This window comes from Homarus americanus, unplaced genomic scaffold (assembly GCF_018991925.1).
Source record: "Homarus americanus isolate GMGI-L3 unplaced genomic scaffold, GMGI_Hamer_2.0 scaffold4896, whole genome shotgun sequence".
Classification (NCBI taxonomy): domain Eukaryota; kingdom Metazoa; phylum Arthropoda; class Malacostraca; order Decapoda; family Nephropidae; genus Homarus; species Homarus americanus.
This window is the reverse complement of record NW_024749657.1, coordinates 702,806-720,598: the sequence shown is the minus strand read 5'-3', so window position 1 is coordinate 720,598 and position 17,793 is coordinate 702,806. Positions and strand designations below refer to the sequence as shown.

The 17,793-nt window shown below is 36.9% G+C and overlaps 1 protein-coding gene across 1 annotated transcript in view; it reads left to right on the top strand.

The window, feature by feature from the left end:
- LOC121853499 (ATP-binding cassette sub-family D member 2-like) overlaps positions 1-14,635 on the top strand; it is a 37,411-nt gene extending 22,776 nt beyond the window's left edge. Inside the window, exons 6-11 of the mRNA XM_042347649.1 lie at positions 3,041-3,169; positions 3,829-3,943; positions 7,459-7,689; positions 10,421-10,546; positions 12,198-12,348; positions 14,164-14,635. Of these exons, the coding sequence (XP_042203583.1) occupies positions 3,041-3,169; positions 3,829-3,943; positions 7,459-7,689; positions 10,421-10,546; positions 12,198-12,348; positions 14,164-14,253 (842 nt within the window). The 3' untranslated portion in view covers positions 14,254-14,635. The remainder of the gene's footprint in view (positions 1-3,040; positions 3,170-3,828; positions 3,944-7,458; positions 7,690-10,420; positions 10,547-12,197; positions 12,349-14,163) is intronic.
- Positions 14,636-17,793: the final 3,158 nt, after the last annotated feature.

The window sequence follows — 17,793 nt, the reverse complement described above, 5'->3', positions numbered from 1 at the left end:
AATTTATTAATAATACGTGGAATATTAGAGGAGACGAGATGGCTGCCGGCATTGTTTATGTTAAAGCTTACAAAACCAGTGACTGATTGGTTCTACATATAAAACTGAAGAAAATAAGACTAAGTTTAGCTGTAGTAAAATTAATGTAAAAAAATGAATATGGTTGCTTGAAGTACCTGTAATGTTATTTAATGTTAATAAATGGAACAATATAAGGTAAGTAGCTAACCATTAATGGTAAAAAAAAAAGTGAGACTGCGCATATGTAAGTGCACACATGTGAAAACATATTGTCATTACTCTACATAAGAATATGAAAGCAACACTTATTTACTGCTCATATATATTGAAGGGTTAAATGTTGTACTCTGTATAGACAAGCAGAGAGAGAGAGCAGCCGAACTGCCGGATGTAAACAAACCTTAATTTCCTGCGGCTTTTTTTCTTTTTTTAAGGGGATTAGCCCACCCGGGAATAGGTCACTGACCCACATTAGGGCCTGAGGGGCAAAATACTCCTGTAATAATAATAATAATTCAGATAAGTAAAAAAAAAAAAAAAAAAAAAAAAGCTGCCTATCTACCTATTGGACAAACTAAAATCGTTCCGGACCACGGGAGTTTCCGGACCACAGAATGCCGGACTAGAGAGGTACAACCTGTATTCTGTACTGTACAGTACCAATTTTATTTTTTATTTTTTTTTGTTACATGCACACACAATCATTCAATCTTCATATATACTGTGTTTTATATGTTTAGATAATAAAGGCTTTATTGACCTTGCTTTGTTATGGTATTTGAAAAGAAATAGGATATTTGAAGGCTTGCTTGTGTTATCTGTGATTACCTGATGGCAGCTCTCCCTACTGCATGGTCTCTTTCAGTCTCTCATCAGGTTCATTAATTTAAGTCAATTCTTACTACCCCTCATCAAGTTCATACCTAAAACTTTTCTTTACTTTGCTTCACTTTAATTTGTATTTTCATTTTAAATATTACCTGTTTTCCTTTTACTGTAATTATATATAAAAATGCAGAAATATGTTTGAAAACTATAGAAATATCTTAAAAAACAAAAGGGTATACAATACAGTTATCATTTTATTAATTGTTGGCTTTACCTTCCTCCTCTCCATAGCCAGACTATCACTCTAAAACTTGTCTTCACTCTGGTTGTTCCTCCTTTCTCTCCACTTCCATACACAGTTTTTCTTATACTTCCTTACTATTAATGACAATACTCGACATCCTTTACATATCAAGCCATTACTCTCCTGCCGTACCTCAAGAATGTTGTATCATCAGCTTTGACAGTTTGTATTACCATATTTTATGTGAGTTTAATTTTTAGTTGGATAATTTTTTTTGGTATAAACTTCTCATTGTTTTTGTTTTTCATCAATCAGTTTCATAATTTTTGGAGGGAATTTGAGGTGAAAGTTGGGGTTCATCAGGGGTCTGTCTTGAGCCCCCATCTGTTTATCATGGTGCTGGAGGCAATATTAATAGCCTTTAGGACTGGCCTACCATGGGAGCTGTTGTATGCTGATGACTTAGTGCTGATAGCAAATATTATTGAAGAAGCAGTAGAGAATTTTCAGAAGTGGAAGGCAGGAATAGAATAAAAAACCAGAAAATGAGTGTAGCTGCAGGATGTTGCTGAATAAATGTCCTGTATGTGCAAAGCTGGAAAACTCAACATCCTTGACTGTGCCAATGAGTTCTTTTACCCAGGTGACATAATCAGTATCATTGGGGGTGCTGAAACCTGCTTAGTTGCAAGACTCAGAAGTGGCTGGAGGAAGTTTAGAGAGTTGCTGCCTTAATTGACAGCAAGAGGACCTTCCCTTTGCATAAAAGGAAGAATGTATGTGGCTGGTGTGAGAATTGTGGTGTTGCAAGGCAATGAAACATGGGGAATTGAAGAGTATGTCATAAGAAGACTTGGGTGAGTTGAAATGAGAATGGTGAGGCGGATGTGCAGAGCAACACTTTAAAACAGGAGGCTCTGTTCACAGCTAAGAAGGTGGCTGTGTATTTAGAGTATTGGTAAAGTTCTGCATAGAGGCAAACTGATGTGGTTTGGGCATGTGTGGAGAATGTATGAGACCAATTGGGTCAAGAGGTGCATGAGCCTAAATGTGGAGGGGAGGGGAGCCAGGGGTAGGCCAAGTTTGACATGGGGAGAGGTTGTAAGAAAGAGCATTACAATTAAGAACATGTCAAGAATGACTACAAGAGATTTTGCAGCATGGAGAGCTAACCCACACATGCTTGAAAAATGGGTATACATGTTGATGATGGGTTGGCATTAGAAAGGGCATCCAACCCTGAAACTTTGCCTCAACATGCCTGGTGGCAACTGGGTCAACAGATTTGGGCTCATCCCATGGTCTCTGGTGCATTTTCTTGGCTGGTGCCTTGGGTTTGTGGTGGTGGGTGGGTCAACTGTACTGTAGATCCCGTTTTGGTTTTACCCAGCAGCTGTCATCAGATAATTGCGGCTAACACACATAAGCGTAGAAAATGACCATAAAATGTTGTTGATGATATGTATGTATGCAGTATTATAATTGCTGTTAAGATTAGAGCTATAAGTCATCACCCCCCCTATAGGTAGGTATTTTTATATTGAGCTATACAATATTGTATAATTATTGGAGATCAAATTTAATTACAGTACAGTAGGCTCACCTCAGCCAGAAAACTAAAGTCTTAACTGAATGTGAGCCAGTAAAGGTTCCAGGCAGAAGCTGCCCATATCAAGACAAGCCCTACTGACAGCTAGACACTTATTACTGCTCCTCTAAGCCACCAAGGGCTCTTTTATATGGCTAGTCTTGGGGCTATGCATGTGATTAACTATTTTATGATGAACTATACAATTTGTGAGTGATCACAGTTCAAGACTGAACCAGCATCGCCTGACGACAAAGCAAGCAGATTTGCCTGGGTCTACATGTGACCTTAACATGTTAGAAAAGTTTTTGCTGTAATTTGTTTTTGTTCTTTATTAATATCTGTCTTAATTTTTGCAGGTATTGTAACAGAGAGCATTGATGGGACTATAATAATAGAAAATGTTCCGATTGTGACGCCAAACTGTGATGTGGTGGTACCGACTCTCACCCTCACTGTCAGACCACTGATGCACCTCCTCATCACAGGTAACTCAACTAGAAGATGTACACTGTGTTTACAATCAGTAGTTATATGAAGTGTTCTTCCCTGTATACTGTAAGTACAGTATAAAGAAAATTCACTTGTGCGTCTCTAGACCTGGATATTCAGTTACATCTTGGTTATATTATTTTGTATCTGTTTAGGTTTAAATTTGTCATAACACTGAGTTTTAGGGTCATAAACATACTATAAATGTCTTCTTTACACACCTACATGAGCAGCTTCCTAAAACATTATTATGGCAACTATGTTTTATAATTATTCACTCTGATCACTGAGTTAATTCACCAGTGAGACCTGTCACATCAGTCACTTTCTTGTTCACACAGAATCTCTTTTGTTTTGCATGTGTTTGGTGTTCATCCATCTCACCGGTGTTATGTTCAGGCATACTTTTCATAGTCAGATATTTAATTGGGGACAACTTCACTTTTTAGATCTTATTTTCATACCGTTGTCCAAATACTGTAGACACTTTTGTTTCCCACATCCTGAACATGTAGCTATTAAAAATATTTTTAAAGCTAAAGAAATGATCATTACATATAAAAAAGAAAGATTAACATAAATTATAAGTCTTAATTTAAATACCATAAGCTGTAAACTGTAAATATTAAACCATCATGGTTTTATGTCTCTCCAGGTCCAAATGGGTGTGGAAAAAGTTCATTATTCCGGATTTTAAGTGGTCTGTGGCCAGTATACAGTGGCCACCTGCAGAAGCCTGTTACCTCTGACATGTTCTACATTCCTCAAAGGTAAATATATATATTTACATGTATATGATGAGAGAAAGAGTAAGTGTGTTATCAAGAGAAGAAGAAGAATAACAAAAACTTGATCATAAACTGTGTAATTGGAAGCTACTTCTCTCTTTTTGATGCTTCCAAAGTAAATCAGATATTTTCATATGTATGGCAGTCCTGGTGAGAACAGCCTCCATTCCTTCAGGTGAGCTGATTCACAGGAATAACCAGTGAAGGGTACACAGACACCACTTACTGTGCCACATTTGGATGGGCAAATAAATGTTTATAAATTGAAACTTTAGAATGTGTAGAGTTTAGGATTTGCAAATTTATGAGGACTGAAATTCAGTAATACCCCGTTTAAAGCTGATTTACTATTAATCTCCTCTTTATCTTTTAATTCTATAGAGTAAATAACAAATTATAAATTCTTTATTTATATAAATTTGACACACATACTGAATCGATTGGATAAATTAACATGCACTGTGACAATATATTAATAAATGTATAAATGTATACTGTACCTATAAAATATGAAATAATAAAAGAAAAATATGTTTATGTAAATAGAATTCACGTATTTCAAGACAGGATCAAAGCCATGATCGTGGCCTTGATATTTCATACCAATGGTTAGTTGCTCCGTATATATCTTGGCAGCTCTCTCAGAGCCTCAGTATTGAATGTCACCAAGGAAGAAAGCATAAAGAAAAAGCATCTATAGAATAAAGTTGGAGTTATGTAGACATCTATACTCAGTACAGTATAGTGGGCTACACATACACTGGCCAGTTGATGATAAGACTTACCCTTCCTGTAACCAGTTATGGAGAATTAATGAGAGCCTGGAACCTAATCCCCTATTTTGCATAGGCCCAAGGTATATTCTTCTGCAGAATCATTTAACTACCATCAGGTAATCACAGCTAACCCCTACAAACATGGAAAATAGCCATAAAATGATAATGATGATAATGGTGTTTACAGGGAACCTACTGCTAACCACCAGATAAGTCTTGACTTTTCTGTATGTTGATGTGTGATTATCCAACATCTTCACTGTGGTAGTTCATGCTTGGTTTATTTAAACCATAATTAAACACTTTACAGGTATCACTCACTGTAAGAATGTTTACTCTATGAATATTATCTTATACAAATATTCTGTTCTCACACCTCTTACTATATGAAAGCTATTCTCACTTATATGACCCTTACTCAACTCACCCCTCCTCACCCATTGTTGTGAGCCCTGACCACCCTTCTTAAGGTAATGTGTAGTACCAAATTGATATTTTATTCATTTTCCAATGTGTTAGGTACTAAATTACTGTAGTTGGGTACTAATTTAAAGTAGTTAAGTAGGTAATATTGTTGTTTATGAACTACTTTAATACTTTTATGTATAATATTGGGGTTTTCTTGTATTTAGATTGCAGTACAGTACAGTGGGGTATGCTATAACGAATCTAATTGGTTCTAGAACCTTGTTCGTTATAGCATTCGTTCGTTATAGGATTAATCCGTTCCAGGCCCCAAATGCAACCACTTAACACTGAAAATATAATATAAAATTGTAAAAATTGTAAAAAAGTGCATAAATATGCATCTAAACCCCTGAAATAACCAATATCATTAATACTTGTAATAAAAAAACAATAAATTAGTAAAAAAAAAAAAAAAAAATTTTAAATAATGTTCGTTGTAGGAGTTTCGTTCGTTATAGCATTCTCAATTTTATAGGTAAAACCGTTCGTTATAGGAATATTCGTAGTAGGATCCGTTCGTTATAGCATACCCCACTGTAGTTAGGTAGGTTTTATGCTTGTGAACTGAACTTAACGAATGATCTTCAAGGAACCTAACCCATCCATATAGTAAGGGATACCTGTATTTTACATACCAATGGACAGGCAGTACAGTATTGTAATTTGTTGTTAAATTACTTTCATGATAGACATATTACTTTTTACTTCTATCCTCTGTCAAAAGCCTTGGCAAAATCTAGGTATAATCGTTTATATTTCCGTCTTGTTCTAGAATTTGAGTCCAAACATCCAGTACCTTGAGTAATTGTGTTAAGCAGGATCATCCCAGGATAGCATAAAACAGTGTTGGCAATCCTTTACAAGGTTGTTTTGTAGTAGATGTTCCATCATGGCATCTCTTATGATGCTCTCTAGTACTTTACACCCTATGCTGGTCAGGCTCACTGGTCTATAATTATTCATGGAGTGACGATCGCCCTTCTTGAATACAGGACTCACGTAAGCCATTTTCCAGTCCACAAGCTCGTTACACAGTATTGTATTCTAAACACTCTGGGGTGTACCATATCTGGGCCGGGACTCTTGTGAATCTTTAGCTTTGACAGTTTATTTCTCATAAACTCGTCCAAGAACACAATGTAGGTCAGCTCTGTGTCAAACCGTCTTTCCTCAAACACTGGATAATTGTTCGCACCCTCTCTTGTGAACACTGAGGAAGAGAATTTGTTCAACGACTCTGCCTTATCCTGGTCAGAATCTGCATAACTACCATCTTCAAGCCTTAGGTCCGATTATCTTACTCACGTTTTTAATTTCTACTTTACATAGCGGTAAAAAGCCTTTGGGTTTTACTTTACCTCACTTGGAATCTGCCTCTGGAAATATTTTTCAGCCCTTCTACACTCTGACTTTGTTTGGTTCCTGGATCTGGCATACATCCTCCTGTCCTGCTCATCATTTGTCCTAACCCACGTCTTGAAATCCCGAGTTTTCTTCTTAACTTTGTCGTCCACTGCATGGCTCATTTGTAGCGGTCGTCTTGTATTCCTGGAGGCACTGGGTTTGGTCTTTGGTATATATTTATCGATCAAATGGTTAACTTTACTGGCTATGATATTCAGCGTAGTACAGTATCTACGTTCTTATTTCTTAGTAAGTCAGACCAGTGTATATTCCTCATCTCCTCCCTCATCCCATTGTAATTTTCTTTGTAATGTTTGAACCTGGACCTGCTTTTGTCATGAATCAAGTAACAGTTAAATCTGAAGGACAACATTATGTGGTGACTGGTGCCAACAGGGGCTAGATGTTCCAGCTTGGCCACCATACCCTCCTCGTTAGTTATGATGAGTCGTATCTTTAATATGTTGGAATATAAAATTGTCTCTCGGAGTTTCTACGAAAAAAATGTGGTGGGATTATTGATGTCGTTTGGCGTGGATTCATTTCTCCAGTCAATATCACCATAATTAAAGTCCCCCATGACAAGGAGGTGGCTAGGGTTTAGAGCCGTTACTTTGTCAATTAAGGCTCTTTAAGTTCCTCTGGTTTAATACGCTACAGTTTGGGGATCTGTAAATACATCCCACAATGAGTAAGTCTCTCCCCTTCAGTTTAATTTTACACCACTTTGATTGACTGTAGCCTGTATGATGTGAGGGAGTTGTGGGTTACAATTAAAACAAATAAAAAATGCTCCACTAGTATGCTTTTTCTGTACTTTTTACTGATGATACAGCTTTTTTCCCACAGGCCATACATGTCAGTAGGGACCCTGCGTGACCAGGTGACCTACCCAGATTCATATGAAGACATGAAAAACAAGGGCCTCACTGATGACAACCTGTTGAACATCCTGTGTATTGTGAACCTCCAGAACTTGGTGATAAGAGAGGGAGGATGGGATGCCATACAGGATTGGAAGGATGTCCTGTCTGGAGGAGAGAAGCAGAGGATGGGGGTGGCCCGACTCTTCTACCACAAGTATGTGTCAATCACTCATGTTCATGTGTTTGTCTCTATGATTTTATTCAGTAATCACCTTTTTGTTCTTTCTTTAAATGCATTGTGGACAATAAATATTTGTCCTAAGTTTCACAACATGTGCATATTTATGTACAGTACATTCCTTCATGCTAACATTGATCCACATACTTGGACACTGTTTGTCTGCTTCACCAGTCATATATGTGAAACATAGTCATGATGTAAACACCAGGCAAAATTTGCACATTTAAATTTTATTGGTGTCATTTATTTATATGAATCATTGGTAATCTTCTGTAGTGATCACTGTTTTACCAGAACTATATTAAAGGGGAGACATTTAACCTTTACAGTCAGAGTACATACAGTACAGTACCTGGTACAGTAGACCGTTGCCTTATGCGGCTTTATGGTTCACAGTTTTGAGTATTTGTGATTCATTCCTGAAAATCAACGACGTAATAATTTAAAAAATGTTTGTTGGAGATATAAAGAGATACTGTACTGTACTGTAGTTCTGTATTACATAAACAACTCCTTCCCTTCTCATAATCATCCTCTGGGTGACAACATTACGCTAATAGATAAATAAATAAATACATAAATAAATAAATAACAGAGACAGGCAGATGCCCGGGCTTGCTAGCTGGTCAGCTGTTCGTATATATAAACAAACTCAATAACTCTACTAGGGTTCAGTGTGTTTTTTTGTTGTTCTTTCAGAGAAATTTATTATTTTCCCCCCAGAATTTATTACCCCGACACCAAATGAACCTAAATAATATGGGATTTAAAAGTGAAATTGCATACTGTTGTTATATAGGGGTTGGGGATTTTCCATTGAGTCTAGCCAGTCACTTGCCTTGCCTATGTCACACAGAATATCCTTTCAACTTCATTTTCTCTTATTTTATACTTACTGTATAGTATTATTGTATAATTTCATTGTTTTCTTATGTTTTTCACCATTGTACCTATATGGTATTAAAAGAAAACATGCTGATATATCATATTCAGTTGTGTTTTTGGGTGACTCATGTATTTCAAACATAATGTACAAACTGGTTCAGTACACCTATATAGTACCTATATTGTATAGTATATGCAGTACAGTGACCCCTCGTTTAACGAACACCTCGGTTAACGTAATTTCGATTAACGAACTGCCTTCCATAAGGCTCTTCAATTCGGTTAACGAAAAAAATTCGGTTAACGAAGTTCTTACGAACCGACCTCAACATGTTTTCGCTTGCACTGACCGGGCAACCAGCTTTAGTATCAGTCCGCCAATACATTAATCGGTTCTAGGGCTTAAATTCCTTACTATTTTAGTAAATATCAAGAAATTTATACTATTCAATAATTTTAAAAGTTTAATATTCAATTTTTTAGTCATTTTAACAATTATTGAACATAATTGAAGGTAAAGTGACTAGTTTAATGCACGGCATCCAGCCTCTTAACACAGCAAAAAGGAGTTAGTCTCTCTGTTTTCACTGGAGGTAACATCTTGCTTGAGACTCTCTTCAACTAAACGCTTTTTTTCTGTGTTTCCAAGCAAATTATTGGTCATTTTGAAATATATTTTACATATTGACAATATATAATGCAGTGCAGTGTTGATTTAAAGAAAATAATCCTGAATTACACCAAGAGAGCTAAAATTTTATGGGTGAAATGGCACCATGGGGTGACTTCTCTTCCACCCCAATGCCTTATCTTCTTCCTTCTCCTCCACCCCCATTCTAAATCCCATCATCATCATCATCATCCAGGAGCCTTCTACATACACACCTCAAAGTAAGTGAACTTTTCTACCATTTTTGTTGAATTTAGGAAATTTTCGGTGAGCTGGAACCAATTACCCAAAAACCCATTGAAACAATGGTTTCGGTTAACGAACTTTTCGGTTAATGAACGACCTTCTGGAACGGATTGAGTTCGTTAACGGAGGGGTCACTGTATTGTGTATTGTTGTTTACTTATCCAAAAACAGCAGTAAGCGACTGAGCAAACAATCTTGTACAATGGCAGCAGACAATGAAGTAAGGGTGTCATAATGCAAGAGTTTGAGGGGCACTCTTGAGTCTACCAACCAACACACTTGGCACATATCCCGGTGTCGGAAACATGATGCAATCTCTTGGAAATCTGTTCAAATTCCCAGGATGGGGAAATTTTTCCCAGAATTTCTTGGAATACTAAAAAAAAAAAATATCAGCTATTGGAGAGTTCCGTTGATCAAAGATTCGGCTAACGGAGAGATTACTTACTTCTTGCTGTTGCAGTCCTTCGCCTCCCTGATCATTTCCTTTCATTCTTGATGTTCCTGTTTCCTCTGATCCACCCCTTGCAGTATGTGGGGACAGTGGAGGTCAAATACTGTAAGTAGTATAGGTAGATTTTATTTTAACCTTTCATGTCCTTTCCTGTTTTAATGAAGAGTACAGTAGCTGGAGTCAGAAGCAAATGCAAATCTCACTTCATTCACAGTTATTCTTACATTCTTACTGCTGTAACAGATGTATTGTGCTGTTTTTTCCCCTTCCATAACAAGAGCCTAAATTTCTCTCTTGTTTTACCTCTGTTACTTCACTCAGCCCAGCATCACCTATCAACAGCATGTCCCTCCCCAAAGACTTCCCGATGCATTGCTCTCTGCAGATGCCACCAGCAGGCAAGACATATGACTAGACAGGTATATCAGAATGGATATTTCTCTCACTAGGCCACAGTATGCCCTGCTGGATGAATGTACGAGTGCTGTGAGCATTGATGTTGAGGGCCAGATGTACCAGGCAGCCAAGGATCACGGCATCACCCTCCTCACCATCACACACCGGCCCACTCTATGGTCAGTTGTTCCTTGTTAATGCACTTTATTGCCAGTTGTTTAAACACATTTCAGAGGAGAGTCTATCAATTAAAATTATGGGTGAAGGCAAGAAGAAAATAATTAGACATTCCTGAGAAACTTTGAGGTGTTTGATTGTTTAAATATGACACATGTTTAGGGTTGATTGTTTAAATTTGACACATGTTTAAGGTTGGTTGTTTAAATTTGACACATGTTTAGGGTTGATTGTTAAAATATGACACATGTTTAGGGTTCATTGTTTAAATTTGACACATGTTTAGGGTTGATTGTTTAAATTTGACACATGTTTAGGGTTGATTGCTTAAATATGACACATGTTTAGGGTTGATTGTTTAAATATGACACATGTTTAAGGTTGATTGTTTAAATTTGACACATGTTTAGGGTTGATTGTTTAAATTTGACACATGTTTAGGGTTGATTGTTTAAATATGACACATGTTTAGGGTTGATTGTTTAAATTTGACACATGTTTAGGGTTGATTGTTTAAATATGACACATGTTTAGGGTTGATTGTTTAAATATGACAAATGTTTAGGGTTGATTGTTTAAATTTGACACATGTTTTGGGTTGATTGTTTTAATATGACACATTTTTAGGTCCATTAGATGAAGTTCTTGTCAACCTCTAATTTCTTATGGTTTTAAACTGGGGAAGTTGCAAAATTTGGTACAGGTTAACTTACTCTTATCCTGCAACATGGGACAAGAGCCTTTCTGGATAATATAAATTCCTGTAAAGTACTGTAGAAAGTTGATCTTATTAATGGTACTTTATCCTTAGGTACACTCCTGACATTTCATCATGAAGGACTTTCTCAAAGAGTATACTGCTTGCTTATAAGGTGGATCCCATGCCCAAACTCGTCCCCCATTGGTCTGTTCCCACTCACCTATTTGACCAATCATGCATCGTCAATGCCATCATGGGGACAGACGAATGGGATACAAGCTTGGGCATGGGTACCTTGTGTCTAATCCTTTCAGAAAGTCCTTCATGACAAAACATCAGGACTAAAGTTGTTTCTCTGACCATGTGTTTCCTTTGCTACCATATAACCATTTGTCTAAATGAATACTACTCAAAGAACAGACTGACTAGTAAGTTGGCAAGTGGAGGAAATAATAATAAAATATATGTCTAGCTGTCAACTTCAGTAGAAAACCATTGCCATGTCTGGCAGCACCTTGCTGCTGCAGCTCTTTTCATCCTTTTTACTAAAAAATTGCCCCCATGTCTGGTTATGACCGCCCTAAAGCACCAATAGAGTGATGTTTGTGTGCTTACAGAATATTTTGTGTGATAGTTGGTGGCTGATAATAGAGTGAAGCCTATGTTAGTAGGTTTCATATTTGGTACTTGATATGATACCATAGTGAACCTTTTGTAAATAAATCAGGAAATGGAATAAAAAAATTGGCTGATGATACAGTATAGTATAAGCCTGGTTCCCAGATACTAGCTTAAGGATACTGGCGGTGACCATGAAAAGGTAACTACTCAACATTAATATTTCTGTATGATGGGAAATAATAACAAGACTATTGATGGATAGTGCAGTGCAACTCTTAACTCTTATTACCAAATGTGTAATGTATCCTAATACTGGTATTGTTTCTTCTCAGGAAGTTTCACACACACCTACTACAGTTTGATGGAGAGGGCGGGTGGAAGTTTGATCGTCTCGACTCTGAAAAACGTCTCGGATTGAAGGAGGAAAAACAGCACTTGGAATCTCTCTTGTCTGATATACCCACCAAGATGGAGAGATTAAAGGTAAGAACATGTGAGATTAAGGTGCATGTCCATTTTACACTTGTAGAGCTGCAGTTCATATGTTGTGGGAAAGACATGTATTTTAAGGTGCCTCTATGTCCTACACTGGAGAAGCTGCAGTTTATATGCAGAAGAAGATATGTTTTTTGAAATGAGCTCTGGAGGAGGGATAAGCATATCCATACAAAATATGATAATTACTATTGTTATTTTGGTATGGTTGGAGAGCATAGTGTCAAGTGGTTTACAGGGAAGACTGTGATGATAATGGATGATGTCTAGTGGGAATCTTGGGGCTGTGTTATGGAAAGACAATATCATAACAGAATGGCTTACACTTGTGAGAGAGGATAAATGACAGGAAATGGTGCCAGAGTCTATTGTTCTTGATTCTAGCCACCCTGCCCAGTGCAGTACTGGAAAAGCCTTACAAGAGAACAGGAAAAAAAGCTTGAATCTCCTTTGTCCATACACTAGGGAAATGACTTGTTGGTGTGTTTACTACTGTACTCTCATCAAGATGGACCCAACAATATGGACAGATTGAAGAAAGATATAAACAAAAAATTTAGGGGTGGGGGCATTTTTTTTTTTTTTTATAGTGTGGGATGACTGGGTAGGTGTGGTGACCCCTTAAGTCTTTAGCATTGCAGTGACTGGAATATCTCACTAACCCCCTTGACCAGATGCAAATCCACCAAAGAGTTGCTCCACCTTTGGCAAGCACATCTGATGACTTATTCATTTTAATGCCAAGAGTACAAGGAGAGAAGCCAGTCCTCCACTCTAGCCAAGAATGAAACCTAAGACCTTTCATTGATGGGGCCACAGCTCCACCACAATGATGTGAAATTTAGTTGGAGTTGAAAGAGTTACAGTGACATTTATGGTGGTACAGGTACTTGTTTGATCTTGTAGGAAGTGTGTTTGATCTTGTAGGAACTGTGTTTGATCTTGTAGGAAGTGTGTTTGATCTTGTAGGAAGTGTGTTTGATCTTGTAGGAAGTGTGTTTGATCTTGTAGGAAGTGTGTTTGATCTTGTAGGAAGTGTGTTTGATCTTGTAGGAAGTGTGTTTGATCTTGTAGGAAGTGTGTTTGATCTTGTAGGAAGTGTGTTTGATCTTGTAGGAACTGTGTTTGATCTTGTAGGAAGTGTGTTTGATCTTGTAGGAAGTGTGTTTGATCTTGTAGGAAGTGTGTTTGATCTTGTAGGAAGTGTGTTTGATCTTGTAGGAAGTGTGTTTGATCTTGTAGGAAGTGTGTTTGATCTTGTAGGAACTGTGTTTGATCTTGTAGGAACTGTGTTTGATCTTGTAGGAACTGTGTTTGATCTTGTAGGAACTGTGTTTGATCTTGTAGGAACTGTGTTTGATCTTGTAGGAAGTGTGTTTGATCTTGTAGTGTTTGATCTTGTAGTGTTTGATCTTGTAGGAACTGTGTTTGATCTTGTAGGAAGTGTGTTTGATCTTGTAGGAACTGTGTTTGATCTTGTAAACTGTGTTTGATCTTGTAGGAACTGTGTTTGATCTTGTAGGAAGTGTGTTTGATCTTGTGTTTGATCTTGTAGTGTTTGATCTTGTAGGAACTGTGTTTGATCTTGTAGGAACTGTGTTTGATCTTGTAGGAACTGTGTTTGATCTTGTAGGAACTGTGTTTGATCTTGTAGGAACTGTGTTTGATCTTGTAGGAACTGTGTTTGATCTTGTAGGAACTGTGTTTGATCTTGTAGGAACTGTGTTTGATCTTGCATTTATTGTTGGGTCATACATTAATCTGTGATATATTTAATCTCTGTTAACGTATTTGATCTTGCAGGAGCTGTGCAGTATCTTAGGTGAAGATTCACTACTGGTGGAGGACACAGCTTTGCCAGACTTAGCCAATGACACAGCCCTGTCTGACTAAGCCAACCATAACCATAGAGGAACTCAAGATTTCTTCATTACACACCAGCATCTCGACTATTGATGCATATTTTGCCGTCTTGCCAAGTAGGAACTGCAGTGGTCATTATGTCTAGTCAAGTTTGTGATGCAGAATTACACGTGAACATCAAGTATGTTGGATGTGTTTTATTGTGAATGAGAGAATGTTTTATCAAGAGGGAATTGGGTACTTGAATGTTCCATGTTGTATGTGGAAGTTTTCATATAGAGACCACTGGTTCCTGAGCCTTGTTTTCACATTTACCAGGATGGCATTGTAACATTGTGATCGAGATTACAAAAAGGTGACTTCCTCTTTTGATTGACAGAGATTTAGTACAATTAAGGAAGACTTTATTTTATTTTCTGATTCCTTTTATTTACCCCAGTTACCAGTTACTAAAGACTATACCATTAATGTCCTCTGCCTAAGTTAAAGCTACCTATTATACAAGAAGTTCACAATTTGCACAATTTGCATGCATGTACAGTTACATATTCTCACATGTTACTCATAGTTATTCTATGTATACAGGTACAGTATCTGGCTACCAAGTCTCATCATCAGTGCATCAGGCATTCACAACTAACTAAGGTTCAGCAGCAACTGAACCATATCTTACAACACACTACTAACATAAATCCTTTCAAGCTTTTCATTATTGATCTTCATATATCATTATATGCCAGTTAATGAACACTGGATATATGTAATATATTTTATCCCATTGACAAAGCTCACAGATTTTGTAATTTTGTTTGTCCAATTCAGTCTATTATACAGTAAACTCCCTCAAACCCGGACTCGCTTAATCCGGATCCTCTAGCACCAGACACATGTATCCCCAAACCAGAAAAACAACCAAAATCCGGTTAGTATGTGGGGAAAATTGCCGTAAGCGGGAGCTGCCACTGTGGTAACACTGCATTTCTTATAATTGTTTCCAAAGATGAATTTGGTACCATAACATGATACAAAAAGGTGACTTCCTCTTTTGATTGACAGAGATTTAGTACAATTAAGGAAGACTTTATTTTATTTTCTGATTCCTTTTATTTACCCCAGTTACCAGTTACTAAAGACTATACCTTTAATGTCCTCTGCCTAAGTTAAAGCTACCTATTATACAAGAAGTTCACAATTTGCACAATTTGCATGCATGTACAGTTACATATTCTCACATGTTACTCATAGTTATTCTATGTATACAGGTACAGTATCTGGCTACCAAGTCTCATCATCAGTGCATCAGGCATTCACAACTAACTAAGGTTCAGCAGCAACTGAACCATATCTTACAACACACTACTAACATAAATCCTTTCAAGCTTTTCACTTTTGATCTTCATATATCATTATATGCCAGTTAATGAACACTGGATATATGTAATATATTTTATCCCATTGACAAAGCTCACAGATTTTGTAATTTTGTTTGTCCAATTCAGTCTATTATACAGTAAACTCCCTCAAACCCGGACTCGCTTAATCCGGATCCTCTAGCACCAGACACATATATCCCCAAACCAGAAAAACAACCAAAATCCGGTTAGTATGTGGGGAAAATTGCCGCAAGCGGGAGCTGCCACTGTGGTAACACTGCATTTCTTATAATTGTTTCCAAAGATGAATTTGGTACCATAATGATACTGAATAAATTCTCTACATGGTTCTTTTAATAAAAGATCCTTAAACAAAATATTTGGACACATATAATGATGGGAACTCAAATCTTTTATGAAAAAATTAGAAATGTTTATACTGGAGTTGATAAAATTGGTTCTAGTTAAGTTAGAAACATGATTTTTATACAAAATAATCCTGAGCAGTTTATCTAAATAAATACTCCTTGTATATATAAACTAAAAATGGAGTTATTTTTGGGGGCATAAGGTTTGAATGGAGCAAAGTGTGATGGTTGAGACAGTACACACTGCTGTCAGACGAAAGAGAGCTCCCTGCAACACCAGCTGCTCAGTGACTCACCGTCGAGTACATTTGTACTGAGAGCCAGCACCAAGCTGCCGAGAGCAAATGAGAGACCGAGAAAAAGGTATTTTTTTTCCCATAGACGTTAAAACCTTAAATGGCTAAAAAAAATTATTCATATGGTATTAAAAACCCCGAGAGTGTTAAGTCTAGGCTAAAAAATTGCAGTGGGTTCAGTGTTCTTAGTAAAAATACCCCTCCCTCTCAAATTTTCTGCCTTACAATATAGATAATACATGCTGTACAGACCGCACTCAACCAGGCATTTCGGCCAAACTGGACAGGCTTTCTCCCCAGTTAGTCCAGATTAGAGGAAGTTTACTGTATGTTGAATTTCTTTACTTCTTTTCATGTACCATATTTTACAGCATATAAGACACACCCATATTTCAGCAGGGAATATTTGGGAAAACTTTTGAGTGTATCTAAGCATTTAAAGTTTACTCGTACAGGTACTGGCATCGAACGTGATACAGTATTTCTGTATACAGTATAAATTTTCAGTGATATTTCTAGAAGTAAACTTAATAGCATGTGACAGAAAACATAATTTTTTTTGTAGCAAGGATAAAATTAGGAAGTTTCCAAATATGAAAATTTAAACAAGAAATCTGCACATCAAGAAAACCATTTCATGTAACCTGCTGTCTTCTTGACTTCATTTTGTCTTTGTTTTTTCTTTACAGTTGGTGGTCCATACTATACACTTGTTCTGTGGCTCAGTTACCATGCTCCTTCACATAGTACACCACCTTAAGATTGTAGCTTATGGTACAGCTTAATTTTTTTTTTCAAGTGTGGCCATAGTTTTGTTAAAATAAGAGTAAAAGCTATTTAAGGATTGAAAGTATTAATACTCACTCAACTTTTATTATGATGCCCATACTAAGCACTCCAGAAACCCTAACTGTCAACTGAATACACGAGTCATTGCTACATACTGAAAGATGGTGTTATGCTCTAGTGAGACGTTACCGAGAACGAACGCAGACATTGACTTTTGCCAACATTCGCTGTTACCATTATAATTTTAAGTTACTTTTAAAACTAATGATGTTTCCTAATAAAAATGGTGAGATAAATGTTGCAAGTGCGACTGTAGTGGATAGTAACGCTTATAAGAGTTAAAAAAATATTACTGATTAGTGCTGAAGAGTTATTGTACCATTATTAGTACTGAACAGTTGGTGTACCACTATTATTACTGAAAAGTTGGTGTACCACTTTTAGTACTGAACAGTTGGTGTACCACTATTATTACTGAACAGTTGGTGTACCACTATTAGTACTGAACAGTTGGTGTACCACTATTATTACTGAACAGTTGGTGTACCACTATTATTACCGAACAGTTGGTGTACCACTATTAGTACTGAACAGTTGGTGTACCACTATTAGTACTGAACAGTTGGTGTACCACTATTAGTACTGAACAGTTGGTGTACCACTATTATTACTGAACAGTTGGTGTACCACTATTAGTACCGAACAGTTGGTGTACCACTATTATTACCGAACAGTTGGTGTACC